General features: G+C 48.6%; 1 protein-coding gene across 2 annotated transcripts in view; it reads right to left on the reverse strand.

Moving 5' to 3' along the window:
* fs(1)N (female sterile (1) Nasrat) overlaps positions 1-10,831 on the reverse strand; it is a 32,088-nt gene extending 21,257 nt beyond the window's left edge. For both annotated transcript variants that reach the window (XM_077637931.1, XM_077637930.1), the window contains exons 1-7: positions 10,532-10,831; positions 8,254-8,419; positions 6,937-7,134; positions 6,497-6,630; positions 5,480-5,606; positions 3,834-3,996; positions 1,006-1,289 (exon numbers count right to left, since the gene is read on the reverse strand). In XM_077637931.1, the coding sequence (XP_077494057.1) occupies positions 1,006-1,289; positions 3,834-3,996; positions 5,480-5,606; positions 6,497-6,630; positions 6,937-7,134; positions 8,254-8,419; positions 10,532-10,639 (1,180 nt within the window). In that variant the 5' untranslated portion in view covers positions 10,640-10,831. The remainder of the gene's footprint in view (positions 1-1,005; positions 1,290-3,833; positions 3,997-5,479; positions 5,607-6,496; positions 6,631-6,936; positions 7,135-8,253; positions 8,420-10,531) is intronic.
* Between the last annotated feature and the right edge of the window lie 5,511 nt (positions 10,832-16,342).

Raw genomic sequence — 16,342 nt, forward strand, 5'->3', positions numbered from 1 at the left:
AAACGACGATGGTGGGACCACAGCGCTGCATACCAACAGCGTACAGTCGCGATCAATTCGACAAGGAACAAAGTTCGCGCATTCATTTATTGATTGTTCTACAATTGCGTGCGAGAAGTTTTTTTTCTCTTCCATTTTCCACCTATAGTCGAATACAACTCATGAACGAAGCGTTAAGTGACCCTCAAAGCTCTAGCCAATGGCGCCAATGGATTGTTTTGACGTCGCGGTTAATTCAGTTAATTCCATGTCGCGCCAAATTAACCCCTGTCACGCTAGGCTGAAAGTGGAGCAACCACGGACAAACCTTGACATGAAAAATCTGTCGGCGCCGTTGGCTAAGGCCCCCTTTGAGAGGCATTTGCCACTTCATTCTTGAGTTTTATCCGGCTGTAGTTCTCCCGGCGTGTAATATCCCTGTCATTCTGAAATTTAGTGGATAAATAACCGGAAAATTGAAATTTCGGGCGAACAGTGTTCCCTCTCATATTGCTCACGTCTGGATGAGCTACAGCTATCACTAAAAATTTGCAGTGGCTTAACTTGGCTAACCGTGGAATTCAGCGAAAAGCAAGCACGCTTGCTAAGCGTCTGAGGCTCGTCCATGGCAGCTCCGCTACACGCTCGCGACAGCCGTTCCATATAGTATACCCACACGACCACGTGGCTATGACGGGGTGTCACATGGTCTTACGACACCGCCATCGGATGTCATCACGTGGCTTCGCATCACCCCGTCGGATGTTCTTAAGGTCAAAAGTCACCCAATGTTGAAGTTATGAGGTCAAGGTAAACCAAAGGTCAAGAGTCAAGGTCAGGGGTTCGACATCATAACTGTACCACATATGGTCATACACGGCTAACGTGGTTGGGCTGAAGGTCGTTCAAGGTCATTCTCCGACCTACGCGACGACTGCTTTACCTAGCGTAGTGAAGCTATTCGCTGCAATGCGAGTGGTGTAACAGTGCCCCAACTGCGAGCCCTCATTTTGAAGCCACACTTGCCCCTGTCCACCTCCTGGAATCGCCTGAGCCTCGAGGACCACGTGAGGAGGCGCAGCGGGTACGCGGTGTCCATGGTGGCCAGACCCAGGATGACGTCATCGCGGCACGAGTCCACGGTCACGGGGTGCCACTGGAAGGCGCGGGGCACCTTGAGCACCTGGCGCAGGAAGAAGCCGCCGCCGCGCCACACGTAGAGGAACTGCTCGCGCTGCCCGGCCACGGCCAGCACGTTGTCGAAGCCCACGCGGAACACGGACACGTCCGTCAGCTCGGAGCCGTGAAGCCTGCGCCAAAGAAAGGTGCTCGTCAAAACTTCCTTGCTGTTCTTGTGGCACAGCGTCCGAACAGTGCAGCGCGGGGAAAAAAAGGTACGATTTTAACGGGGTTAAACCGAGTAGACATGCGAAAGTAGGTGTTTACCTGGTCTGCTCATGGTTTTGCTTTGTGTTTAGCTTAAAGGGACCCTGAGGAGAAATTGAAGTTGGCTTGTATCGATAGAATAGCAGCTCCTGATCTCAAAAACGCCACTCTTCCTGAAAACAAAGCTCTTGTAATGTAGAAAATAGCAAGAACCAATATACAGGTATCGCCGCCACAGGCCAATCTCGCAAGTACAAGCGTGATGACTTCCTAAGACAAGAGGCGCCACCTTGGAGGAATTTCCTTACTTCATGCATGCCACGAATCTCTGAGGCTGGCAAAGGAAGGTTGCGCACCGCACCGCTAGACGTCAGAAATCACGGAGTCTGCGCTTACGTCACGTTTCACGTCACTCCGTTTTGTGACGTCATAAGAGTTGCCGTGACGTAATAAGAGTTCCCCGAGTTTGAATCAGGGCGGCGGAAAAAACTTTCCACTTCGAATCCAAATTTCTTTGAAATGAATGCATCTTTCGCGCCCGGGCAAGCGACAACAAAGCCATGAAATGCCGAACTATCAGATTTTGCTAACAAAAAAAAATTGATAGTTCTCCTCAGTGTCCCTTTAACACGAGGTGGGATCGGCTGCGGCGATAGCATAATACTCTCGTGCAGTGGACAGCGAAGCTGATCTGTCCGCGCCGCCGAGAGTTCGAAACCCAATCGCGGCAATATTTGATTCCTCCAGGTTGGCCAAGGTCACCCTCAAGGTCAAGCTTCAGACCATGCTTCGTAGCAACCATGCTAATTCGCATGAAAATGCACTCTGGCACTTCGCACGGGGCGTTGCTTCCGGTTCCTCTTGTCGTGAATCCTGTATCTAGATTTAAAACATGTTAGCTCGGAATATAGGATGTTGAGCAATGCGGCCCTACTTGAACTGCGAACTGAGTGCCAACTGCGCACCCAATAGTTCCAAGCCGTTTCTATGCTCTGCTGTGAGGCTGCTTTTGCGTTGCTGCTCAGAAGTTGTGCGAAGAGCTGCACACGCTTAGAAGTTGTGCTGTTCGGTGTTCTGTTTTAAGGCACATGAACAGCTTAGGCTTGGGGTGAAAAGTAGGCTTTGTTACTAGAAGGAGCTGAAGGTGTTCAAAGCTCGTTTGTTTAAACTGAAAACAAAAATAACTTTGCATTACGACTAAAAATACATTAGAAGTGTACAATAGAGTCTGCTAAGAGAAAGCTGGAATGGAAGCGAATATTTTGATTGAATACACTACATAATTTCGCAAGTTGAGCACGCAAATATATGACTTACCTCGACAATGTGGCCGCACGCTTTACAATTTAAGCAAGTTTGTCTTGTTTTCCAAGCAAAACTGCGGTTGTGGAAGTCTCGGAAGCAAAATGCAAGGAATGAGGAATGCAAATGGGGGAACGCAACCTGCACGGCTTACAGGAATGGGCAAGTCGTAGGAACTGCCGTAGCAGACCTGAATTTTCGGGGAGATTCATGCAGGAGCAACATAATCTAGCCTTTCTCCGTTGGAATAAAACGAAGTTAAGCGCGTAATTTATAACGCACTATTTCTGTCTACACTAAACTACTGCCATCTAATCTGGTCAACTACATCTAAGGAAAACATGGGGAAACTTAAAATCTGTCAAAAAAGCGCCTTGCGTGCAATTGCTAATATTCCATGTCATGCGCATACTTATGATTACTTTCATCACTTTAAACTTCTTCCCATAGAATCCATTATCTTTTTCGTCTCACGTCTACATATCGCTCGTCCGTTTTGGCGTGTAATCGCAGCTTCCTGGACTTAATAAATCTTCGACCCCACATCTCCTACAATACTCGTCGAAATGACTCATGGGTTGTGCCTTTCTGTCGTACAGATTATGGTCGCCAGTACATTTCTTATCACGCAGCTGTTCTTATAAATAACCTTGCGGCCATCAATGTGTGCCCGGAAAAGATGTCCAAACGAGCAGTTTATGCACATTTTCTTGCAGCTAACGCCTGATAGATTTTGTATGCTTGTGTTTGCACTTTGTGGTGTTCTTTATGTATGTTACTTGTTGCTTATTTTATTGTATCCTGTGTTTTTGACTGCCATGAAGTGCTCTGTACTGCTGCAGATTCTTTTTTTCTGAATGGTGTTGAAAGGTTCTTTTATAGGCATTGTGTTTAAGCTGAAGTGTATATAACGAAATCTGTCTAACTTTTTGAAGATAAATGTTTTTTTTTTCAAACTGCTGCCGAATTGTACATGAGGGGGCCGGGCTTCGTCGCCGCAATCATGCGGCTTTTACCCGCCACCCCCTCTTTCTCCTTGAGAGAAAATAAAGATTTGATTTGAATACCGGGTGAAGGAATGAACAAGTATGCACTATAGAACGTTTACATCGCGAGACGGCTGCTGCAGGCGTATGTAGTATAGAGAGCGCCCCGTATATACTCACACGTCGAAGACCTTGAAGTTGCTGGCGAGGTCGTCGGAGCGGTAGACAAGCACGGACGTGGCATTGCTGACCGCGACGTAACCGTAGCCGGAGATGGTCGTGGTCTCCATGGCCACCGCCATGGGCACGTGGACCTTGACGACGTGGCTGAGCACCGTTCCTCCTGAATCGAGAGTACGGTACAAGTCGAGTTGACGGAGGGTGGCAAGTGCTTTTACATCATCCATAAGGCTCAATGATAAGAGCAAGCCTGGACTGACTGGGGACGCATATTCATAGATGCCGGAGCAGAAGACGACAGAAAGCTGAGCGAATTCAGGAACGATACGCTACAAGACATATGCGAAACGATTATACTCGGACTTGATTCCGCCGTACGTGGAATTGTGAACATCTGGATGGGTAAGCAGCTGTCTGCTTCGCCAAAACCAAGCGATGAGGTATGAAGAAAAAAAAGAGTAAAGGGTGATAGTGCACTGAGAGTGTATTCCCTTTACTCTCTTTTCGACTTTTACAGTTGTTTGGTAGTTCACTTGACTGCTTACACGGGCTTGCACATAAAAATATAGGCTACAGTTGCAGAAGTCAAACGACAGTTTCTGCGGACGTTACGCAGCGCGAAGAGGAATACGAGCCAGTTATAAGCGATCAAAAACGATGCGTATATAGCGTACCGTAGCGCATGGACACCATCCTGTCCATTCCTTTTACTTGGAGTCTCGCGCGCTAGAAAATACGAACCATGACTTTAACCAACCTGCTCAAGTTTTTTTTTTGTTTCATCTTAAAAAGCGCATCACAAGGGACGCTGGATAAAGGGCAGAGATAGACAGGCGCTTCGTTCGCAGTCCTCGCAGTGGTGCGCCTAAAATACCTCCAATATGGAATACCGACGTGTCAGAAAGTCTTCCTGGAACAGGGAAGTACACAAAATTCCAGCGCTGTGTTGCTGTTGTATGAATCCACACCAATTCGCTCAGCGTGCCGTTCTACTTTACTCTTACTATTAACCGGTACTTTTTTCATCTGATTAACGGAAGCAGCCGTTTTCGCGCGTAATAGTAACAGACGAAGTTACAGTAACAGACGAAGTTACAGTAACAGACGAAGTTACAGTAACAGACGAAGTTACAGTAACAGACGAAGTTACAGTAACAGACGAAGTAATAGTAACAGACGAAGTAATAGTAACAGACGAAGTAATAGTAACAGACGAAGTAATAGTTCAGTTCCAGGTCATAGGGCTACAAGTTGTAAAGAGGGTAGCAGTAACCAACTAAAGGGGGTGAGAAGCCCCGCCTCGTGTAAAGTCACTTCGTCTACCACAGACAGCAAGGTCCTGCAGGCCGAAAGAAATCAGGTGATTAAAGGCGTTGGCGTCTACGGGTGTGCCATGTTTGGTTGTCACGGCGTCCCTGCCTCGGTCAAGGAAGGAAGGAACAGTACCATGTTGGGTGAAATAGTTCTGGTTGTCAACTAGGTTAACAGTACGGTGCCTTCAGCGTCGAAAAATAATACCTAAAACTGGGTTCTGAAATAAACAGCGAAAAAAAGTCTTCCTTTGTAAATAAGCGGAAAACTCCAACCCCGGTGTAATGCTACGGTATGCGTGTAGCATCCCCTGCGCAGTGAGGGTGTGACGTCACCTTGGCGGATGTCTGTGAATCCCACGTCGGCGTAAGCTGACGGGAATAGCAGGACGAGCGTTCCTTCCCGCTGGGACTGGAGCCAGCGGACCTTGATGGGGACCTCGGTCAGTTGCAGGGTGTAGAGCTGCACAGGTGTATATAGTTACGAACAACATATGTTGAACAGCAGCAGGCAAATCGAGAAAATGTGCAAGAATGCTGGTGAGCTAAACGCACGGACACCTTAACCATTGGAATGGACACAGAACGTGCTGAGTCGCTTTGGGACGTTAAACCCCATAAACCAAACCAAACAGAACGTGCATCGAGTTTTCTGCATTCATTCGAATGTATGCAAGGATAGAGCGTTACTTTCTTATCTCCACCAGGAGGAGGAGGAAAGGCAGGGAGGTTAACCAGACGAATAGCCGGTTTGCTACACTGCACGGGGGGAAAGGGGTGAGGGGAGAAAAAGATGAAGGAGAAAAGACAGTTGCAGGAAATTAAGGTCACTATGTAAAATCACACCGTTCAGTAAAGTCATAGCCTATCGCGCAGACCAGAAGTCTTCAAAAAGCGGAGCAGTGCCTTGGAGGCCTTCACCGCCTACGACCGCCGCGGCCAGTGACCGAGAATCTTCGTTTGCGTCAGTGGGTGCAATCTCCACCAGGGACTGCCAGAAGAACAAGGACCAAATAAGTGCCGACTAGGTTGATTCGTGCTGCACATTGCAGACGCCAAGCTGAAGTCGCTTTCTGGGGCAAAGGTACACGTCAAAACTGTGCCACGCAGTTGGCTTGCTCGCCAGCACACTACCGGGTAGCAGTAGGTTTCAGTGCATGCCCCGGAGTGTGTGCAGCCAGAAGAACACCGAGTTCAACATGTCACAGTTATGCTGCCTTGCCTGTGCAAAACTGCAGTTTGCACCACGGCATGGCCGTAACTGAGCGCGTACTGCAGTGGGACCGCATCTACGAATAGCGATGTGGCAAGTGCACACAGACACTTCGCGTTTTACAAGACCCCGAAACTGACCAGCGACTCTCCAGCGGCGTCCACTTCGTAGGCTACCAACTTGGCTGCCGGACCGGTGCGGATGATGAGGACCAGGAACATGCTCTGGAAGTTCTTTTCGTTACGTAGGAAAGCGGTGGCGTCAACGATGTCGTCTGTAAGCACAGCAAAGGAGACGTAAGCGGGCTGTGCGATTGGAGTGCTGCACATGGGTTCAGCGCGTGTACTAACGGCGTATTCCAATCGCCAATCCGGAGCAAGTGTCCTTGCTCCATAAAACCGAACAGCGCGTTTCAATCGACGATTTAAATCGAGAACCCGAGTTCTGACTGGACTGTGACTGTATGGTTCCTAGACTATAGCTCCTTGGCGGATTTGGAGAGGTGCTCCGGATTGCTCTGGATCGCCGATTGGCATACTCCGTAATGCATTGTGGAGCTCCAGCTTGGGCACAGTCTTACCCGATCCGGAGCTGAACCGGAACATGGCGTTGTGGGCGAGGAGGTCCGCGTTGGGGCTCGTGAAGCGCCAGAGGTGAACGTTGTTCTGCGTCACAGCCATGACGTGATCCGAGTGGTTGTGGCGCAGGTGCGTCCAACGGACGGCGCCGTAGACGTCTGTCTTCACTCCGGAAAGCATAAGCTTCGTCACCTGCAGCTCTGAAGAAAAGCACGCGCATTCGGTAAATGGGAGAGCGTACTCAAAACCGCAAGTGTTGGCGCAAGAAGTCTGGTTAGTACGTGCTGCGGGAACAGTGAGACTTTTAGACTTTACCGTGGGAACAAGGTCTTTCAGACTCGACTGGCATGTTCGCGGTATAGGAATACGCGAAAAAGATAACGTGGGAATGTAACGCTAACATGAGCGTAACGTTTTAATGAAGATCTTGCATCTGGTTAATACGAGTCTCAGAAGCACATGCCACACGACATGATTACACTCGAAGATTGTGGAAGACGCGAGTCTCAAAAGTAAGAGCGCCGAGGAGGTGAGAAGGCAAAACTGATTGACATGGTGGGGCGCGTGCTCAAGCTGCCCTTACGAATATTTCATTATATAGGACGTAGACAGGCTGCACTGAGATAGTCTATGGACTATTGGAATATTTGTAAAGACACTGCTTTTCATGATGTTGTACCCGTTAAAGATTCAGTCAACTCTAAGCAGAAATGAATAAAAAGGAGTAAGCTGTCCTCGAGCACACTCCCTGCACAATAGCACACTCCCTGCACAATAGCACACTCCCTGCACAATAGCACACTCCCTGCACAATAGCACACTCCCTGCACAATAGCACACTCCCTGCACAATAGCACACTCCCTGCACAATAGCACACTCCCTGCACAATAGCACACTCCCTGCACAATAGCACACTCCCTGCACAATAGCACACTCCCTGCACAATAGCACACTCCCTGCACAATAGCACACTCCCTGCACAATAGCACACTCCCTGCACAATAGCACACTCCCTGCACAATAGCACACTCCCTGCACAATAGCACACTCCCTGCACAATAGCACACTCCCTGCACAATAGCACACTCCCTGCACAATAGCACACTCCCTGCACAATAGCACACTCCCTGCACAATAGCACACTCCCGTATAGGTGTATTCCTGTCTAGAGTATAGCAAAAACCGTGCTTGTGGTCAGCAGTCATGCACTCCGCAGTCGCAGGTTCTTAGTGTTTTGACACGCACTAGGGTTTCAATTTACACCCGAGATGTAGTCTGTAGATGAGAGCACCAAGCAAAGCTATAGTATGGCACCAACCTTCGCGGTCTCCGATGCTGGACTTTGTCCTGATGTTGGAATGCATGAGATGCTCGTCACTGAGGAACAGCGGGACAGCACCGGAACCGGGATATGGGGTGTGGCTCTTGATGACCTGCAGCGCCGCCTGGGACAACCGGGACTCGAGCGCGGCTGGCAGCGCAGTCTGGGCATTGCGGGGAGAGGGTGCACGATACGGTACGGTACGGACAGATCAGAGTAACGGCGAAGTCTAAATTGAATTTGCCCACTTTTATCCCAACTGATCCGAAACGCCCTCACAGTGGGCACTTTCTGGTGTGAAGAGGGCAGTGACACAGTGATGAAAGTATTATGAAAACATGCATACTGGAAGAACAAACAAATAAAATACTATAGTAGGAGGAAACATAAAAACCAGAAGTTGGCGACAGTGGGCAACGGTCTGCGGAATCCTGTATTACTTCATTGGCCAATCACAGCAGTGGATAATCAACTTTTTAATACTTGACTATAAAAACAATTCAGGGGCATCGAAATTCTCGAGCTCATAATTTCATCCCGTGATTACCTTCGGCCTTCCTGAATGTGGGTGCAGCTGCTGATCCGGAGTACCCGTGTTCGATCCCGGGCACGGTGGTCGAATTTCGATAAAGGCGAAATTACAGAGGCCCGTGTACTGTGCGATGCCAGTGCACGGTAAAGAACCCCAGGTGGTCGAAATTTCCGGAGCCCTTCACTACGGCACCTTCCTTTCTGCTCTTAGTCCCACCTTCATCCCTTCGCTTACGGCGCGGTTCAGGTGCGCGCTGATATGCGAGACATATGCTGCGTCATTTACTTTCCCCAAAAACCAATTTCCATTTTCTCCACTGCAGCCTTTATTTGTATCGAACTGTATTGCAAAAATACAGAACTGTATTACGGTTCGCTGATGACAGAAAACAAATAGGAGATACAAAAGCAAAAAAACTAAAATACAGGCGTGATAGAACTACGCGAGCGGTGACAGAGGAGGAAACCTGACCTAATAAATGCCGCGCTCACGAGTTCCTGAATTTTACCCCCTTGTCTCGGATGCGATGCGGGATGACTGGCCACTCCATGGCAGAACAATTCATTAAGTGCCTGAGAGGTATATGATAGCATACGTTAAAGCGATCCATAATTAACTGAGACGTTAATGGGCGGTCATGCTTGCTTATGCATGCGTTCTCTCGCTCAAGAAACCGATAGGTCACGCCCACTTGTAACAACATGCTCAAATGTGCGCAGTCTTGCTCGCAACCGTACACAGGGAAGACAGAGCGCGTTTTATTTTAAGGCAAGAGCCGAACTTTAGAAAGATACGCCATTCGTACAGAAAACGAGAGATACTGCGGTTTGACCTGCGCGGTAAACGAGTTTGTCGCGAAAGGAATTCATGGACAAGGCCCGCCGAATAGCGAATAAAAAAGGGAAGTTGCGGACGTCAAAATAACCGGCACGTTTTTGCTGAAGGAGCATTCGGGAAAAGTGCGCGCATCACAGATTTCGAGACAACCTTAAAGAAGGGTCCTAAACACAAATTTATTTTATTTGGAACATACTGCTAGCCGATTTCGAGGCTGTTGCAGGAATGAGGACAGGTTGGTTTTCTTTTTTTAGGTGTCACAGAAAAAAAAAAGGTTCACACAACTGAAAAAAGATTAAAGATTAATACTTCACCCGGGTACTACGCATACGATTAGGTGGTTCTATATCGAGTTTCCAGTTCCGGCCTCACATCTTCAGCATGTTTAAGCGAGTAACAGCGCTCATCGACACGCTTCCAATAGTATTTTCTCTTTGTGCAGTCCTTTTTCGCGCTTTGTCGCCTTCAAGCTATGCACCAAATTGCCCCTCGCCGTGTTTTACTAGCGTTCTTTGAAATGAGCTGGCCAGGTCTTTCGAACCCTTGAACTTCTGTTCACTACAAGGCATGTTTCAGACAGTAAGCGCATGGAACTACACCTCTGCAACTCCGAGATAGCGTGTATAGCACCGCGGTGGCTCTGGGGTAATGGCGTTCGTCTGCTGATCCCAAAGACGCGGGTTTGATCCCGGCCGGGGTGGTCGAATTTCGTTAAAGGCGAAATTCCAGAGGCCCGTGTACTGTGCGATGTGAGTGCACCTTAAAGAACCCCAGCTAGGTGGTCGAATTTTTCGGAGATCTTCACTATGGCGTCCCTCATAGCCTGAGTCGCTGCGGGACGGTAAGCCCCCATAAACCATAAACTTGCAGCACCACCACGCACAGAAGTGGACAACTTTTACTCACAGGTGCAGCGCAGTCACACGTGCGGATGAGGATTATCCACAGCAGCCACGCCTGAAGGCCGTTCATCATGGATGGTCGGGGCCGAGGCTTCGCCAGAAAGATCAGCATGCGTGGGACCCGTAGAATCCACTCGGTGTTGTCCAGAATTTCCGTTGTCTTCGCCAGTGGCGCACAGCAAAATCTGTGTTGGCTTCGTCGGGTTTACGCAAGTCGTATACAAGTTTTAGAGTCCTCCGAACAGTGCACTGTCCTAGAAGACTGCCGCGGTATACAGCCGCGACGCTGGACGGAGGTTGAAGCGGGAACAACGCCCCTAAGCAACTTTTTAAGCGTCTTCCGACCCCTGCCGGTAGCCAATGACAGGCTGCCAAGAACTGCCTACGTCCGAAGCATTACACTTGCAGCTTCACGTGCTACGGATGACGTAACACGAAACCATGCACGAAACTGTACGAGACGCATGCATGGACCAGTCGACTGAGCGCCGAAAAAACTCTTATCGTTTCATTTCATTGATATTGCTTTTTCACTCGGAGTTATCTGCGATTTCTTTATGTTCTCTGGAAAAAGCGGCTGCTTTGAAACCGGCGCGTACCGGCGGAAGACGCAACACTTGGAGCGTCACTTTCTGTTGTATTTTCGACCCTTCTTCAGTACATTTAGGATGGACGCAAGACGACGGCAAAAAGACAAAGAAAACGGGAATAAGGGAACCTGGCTCACGCGGTATGTGAAGTTACTTGCCTTGTTGGTCCAACATTTATTTTTTAGTTTTTTTTTGGAGGGGGGGGGGCTTATATGGAGGAGTAGATCTGTATAATGAAGGAGTAATTATATCTATACTCATTGGGATCCACCCAAGCGCAGCCATACGACTGCAAAGTAAAGACATATACAGCTTTTTCAGAAACTTCGTAGTTAAAGAAAAATTCGTCCTGTAGCTTTCTTTTGTAGCCGTATCACTGCGCTTGGGTGGATGCCAATGAGTAATTAACACCCTTATTACAGTGACATGTGTAGCACGTTAGCCAGACAACAGAGCATTCCAAGCATCGGTTTGGTTTAGGGGGGTTCAACGTCCCAAAGTGATGCAGGCTATGAGGGGCGCCATAGTGGACGGCTCCGGAAATTTCTACCACCTGGGGTCCTTTAACGTCCACTGACATCGCATAGTACACGGGCCTCTAGAATTTCACCTCCATCGAAATTCGACAGCCACGACCGGGATCTAATCCGCGTCTTTCGGGTCAGCAGCCGAGCACCATAAGCACTGAGCCACCGCGGCGGCTATTCCAAGCTTCAATTGTTCGGTTAATTGCCACACAACACCGATTGGTGCATCATAATCACGTATGTATATGCCATGGACTATAGTGGATATCATTTGCTTTACTAATAAGGAAAACGTTTCAATCCTTACGTAAATTTATACGGAAGTTTAGGCGACTAGCAGGCGTTGACGTTGGCTCCACTGACGAGAGCACACTCTAGACAGGACGGAGCAAAAACTGAATAAGTTGTTCTGTAGCTCACTCCCTCTTCAGAAACAATTCCATCTTCGAAATGATGCGAAGTTCTCGCAGTTTAGAAGATTTTAACCGAGGTTACAACCTCCTTTATTAGCTAAGCTCGAGGCCTCCGGTGTCGCCGCGGTGGCTCAGTGGTTATGGCGTTCGGCTGCTGACCCGAAAGACGCGGGTTCGATCCCGGCCGCGGCTGTCGCCTTTAAATGGAGGCGGAATGCTAGATGCCCGTTTACTGTGCGATGTAAGTGCACGTTAAAGAACCCCAGGTGGTCGAAATTTCCGGAGCCCTTCACTATGGCGTCCCTCATAGCCTGAGTCGCTTTGGGGCGTTAAACTCAACAAACCAACCAACAAAACCATCAAGGCCTCCGGTGCCGCGTTTAAAAGCCTCCTCCCATTGCCAACTCCATCACGTTACTATGCTTTACATGATTTATGATTTTGATTTATGTGGGTTTAACGTCCCAAAGCGACTCAGGCTATGAGAGATGCCGTAGTGAAGGGCTCCGGAAATCTGGACCGCCTGGGGTTCTTTAACGTGCACTCATATCGCACAGCACACGGGCCTCTAGAATTTCGCCTCCGTCGAAATTCGACCGCCGCGGCTGGTATCGAGTGGGAATGTATATACCGCCGGTGCAAAGAGTAAGCATTCCATATATTCAGTGATTGAAATCTGCTTCGGCATTTGGGTAGCATATCCTGCCCCTAAAAGGGAGTGCGATAGAGAAGTTTACACCCTTTTTACTCCATTATAGGCGTATTCGTGTTTAGAGTGTAGTCGCGCACTGAGAACTATATATATTGGGCTAACGCGCGCAGGCACAGCGTTACCGGCGACCGTCCACCGGCAGCGTTAATCTGCTCAGCTTCGCGCAGCACACGGGAGAACATTGACTTCCGAACAATGGGTGTAGCGCAACTCTCAGATGAAATTTTATTTTCAAAGTGGGTCAATGAGAAATGTTCGTCTGCCGCCACTTCACGTATTCTTCGACATGTAGCACCAACTTGTCTCCGTTTGTCTCATTGCTTTCACTCCTGAAAACGAAGAATAAGCCTGAAGAGTTTTTTTCTTGTTCTATTTAGCTTTCACAAGGTCCCTGTACACGCAAGAACACCGATTGCGTAGGCGATCGTCTCTGCGGCAGCCCTGAAGCATTAATTCTGTCCAGTCACGTCGTTATATCTCGGGCGAGAGAGCAGACGTTCCCCAGAGCTGGCCATTCCGTCTGCGGAAGATAACGATAAGGAAGGACACTCACTGCGCGGGCGGTCAACCGTATCGCGCCGCTATCAGAACACGCCAGACTAAACTCGCGATTGCCAGACCGAACAGCTACTCTCGTGCGACGTGCTTATTTTTGCGGAGCCCCTCTCGACAGCGTAGTACACCGCTCATTGTTGTTGTATGCGTCGTCGATCTGTAAGCGCTTGAAGTACTTGACACCGTAGGGCTTTGTCCAATCCGTGATGAGGTTCGTACAGTACACAGCAAAACCTGGAAGGAGTGGTTAGGCCTATACAAGCGATTACAGTCCCATGTTTTCCTGTATACTTCTGCAGTGATTTTGTGCACTCAGCAGAGTCATACCAATGACCTGACAACTTGCGAGTTTTTTTTTTTTTTAATTCCAACATCCTCTTCTGCTCCCATCCCCAGCAGGTACGCTTTCGTAAACGTTATAAAGGAATAATTACTCATTGACATCCACCCAACAGCAGCCACACGGCTACACAGGAAAGCTCTACAGCTTTCACAGAAACTTCGTAGTTATGTAAGGACAAACTCGTCCTGGTCACAGGGGTTCCGAACCCGGAACCACCGCTGCTCCGGAGAAGTCGTTGTAACAAACGAGCTAACCGGGACGGCTTTCTAACGGGTACAAAATTTCTCTTGTCCTGGGGCTCGACTGTTCCGGAGGGAAATGCTTGGAAAAGGACCTTTGGTCACTTCACCTTCCCTCCATGTAAAAAGGGCCACAATGGGCTTTACTACACAAGGTGGATATAGATCTTCGTGGATAGATTTTTCATCGAGGGAGGGGTGTCTGCCTACAGCACTGGCATCCGGGGCATCCTTCCTGGGAGGGTTAACATGGAACACTGACACAGCACGAAGGCTGGACAGCACAGAGTTATATTACATATCGAACAACGTTTACAGGATGGTGTTCCAAGCAGGGTGCAATGGTGCTCCGAAGGGCGCAGCGGGTTCAGCGGAGGCACCCCCAGGCCTGCACCCCCTGGGAGAACCGGTCGCCAGGTCGCGGGGCGCTTGTGCCCATCCAGTGGGTATCCGGCGGTGGGTTTCGAACCTGCCATCTCCCGCAGCCATGGTGGACGACCACACCTCTAAAACATTTCACCAACACTGATCCCACTTCGAGTTATTGATCAATTCGCTCTCGCCCTTACATACGCCAGCCGTCCTGGTTAGTTCGGTTGGTATAGGGCTACTGCTCCGGTGAAGTGGTGGTCCCGGGTTCGAACCCCGGAGCAGGACGAATTTTTCTTTAACAACGAAGATTCTGTGGAAGCTGTACAGCTTTCCTCTGTAGCCGTTGGCTGCGCTTGGGTGGATGCCAGTGAGTAATTACTCCCTTATTAAGAATCTATTCCCCTAAATCATTTGACCAGAGCAACGCTATACGCGGAAAAATTTCGTAATGACTGAAAGCTTTCGCAGATAAAGCGGCGTGAAGCTGTCGTGTGGGCCACATGTGTACTGCCTATATACTGAAGTTCAGGTAACACGTACACCATCGCATCCCGAATCGAAGATTCCGTCGCCTCTGTCAGAGGCGCCGGACAAAAGCTCGCAAATTTTGAGCTCACCCGGTCCAAAGCCCTCCGCTTTCTATCGCTACCTCGGACAAAGGAACACCGCTTCGAGTCTTTGGATTGCTTTCCCATGCTTTGCATTTTTCGGCGATACCGACAACGAGGTAGGTTACGTTAAGTCTAAGGTTAGGTTTTAAATGGAGGCTCTGACTATTTATAGAATGAAACGGCCACCACCCACCATTGCCTGCATGTCACCAGAACGAATAAGTGAGCGACTAAATAAGCGAAGAGAAAATTAACCCCGAAAAAGAAAATTAACCTTCGATTTATTTCGTTAAACTAAATGTGACGTAGATGCACCAGCACAACTTGTTTGGACCCTTCGCATAGGGTACTCATGACGGTTTTACAGACACCGTAAGCGGCAGGTTGCGTGACGCGTCCATTGAGTGTCACTGCATGGGCTCAAATAAGGAAATAGCAACAAAATAACGCAGGGCGTGAAGTCTTAACTAGATTTGTAAAACAGCGAAAAGTAGTGTAAGGGCCTGCTAGAACTTGCGAGGTATAATTAAACTAAGGAGCATTCGAATTAGATGGTATCGTACACGCATGCGAATTTGATGTTATACCCCAGCTAAGCTGGCACAAACCGTTTTTCCTTTTAGTGGAAAAAGATGATTTTGTAACGATTGAATTGTGTCGAGAGGAACAAGCAAGAACGCGGCCGCTAGTGGAATTTTGCCGTTGATATTTACATCAAATGGAAGCGCGCCTTGTAGTTGGCCAGGCTACAGGTTTGTCGCATCGTACGCAATGAACCCGCGGGTTAGCATTTGTTCGTTTCCATTAGGTGCCTCGTATTATATTTTTTTTGTATACGGGTTGGACCAATAAAATAGGTTCTCAAATAGAAAGGGGAAAAAGAAACGACCATGGCGAGATTAAAAACCGAGGCTGTGAAGGTCAGCCAAATATAACGTTCCCTTTTCCGCGCCCGCTCGGTACAGCTCGCTGAATCTCTGCTGTGGCTGTCGGCTGTAATCAGCTCGGGAAGGCTTTTGCGATGAACCGCGCCTTATCAAATGTTCGCAGTCAACTTCATGGCCTTTGCACTGAGAAAGTTGGGTTCAAGAAACCGCCTAAAGTTACATGGTAGAAGTAGAAGCAGTAGAAGCGCCACCTTGCAAGCGGAAATCGTTCGTTAACGCAGAACTATTTTTGGACGCGATGTGACCTTCTCTGTCGTCCATTTTATTTGGTCGGTATGTGCCGATCTGGTGGCGCTTTAATTCTTTTCTAAGATGAATATAGGTATTAGCGGAACATACTACCGTTTAACCTGTGTTCCTATAGTATGAAAAAAAAAAACAAACGCGGCCAAATAAAAACTTCACCCTTTAGGTCAAGTGACAACCACTCATAATGATCAGAATGGAGTGTATTTCGCTGAAAACATATCACGAAGAAAAAAAGATCAAATGAACGGAAATGACCT

This window comes from Amblyomma americanum, chromosome 9 (assembly GCF_052857255.1).
Source record: "Amblyomma americanum isolate KBUSLIRL-KWMA chromosome 9, ASM5285725v1, whole genome shotgun sequence".
Lineage (NCBI taxonomy): Eukaryota > Metazoa > Arthropoda > Arachnida > Ixodida > Ixodidae > Amblyomma > Amblyomma americanum.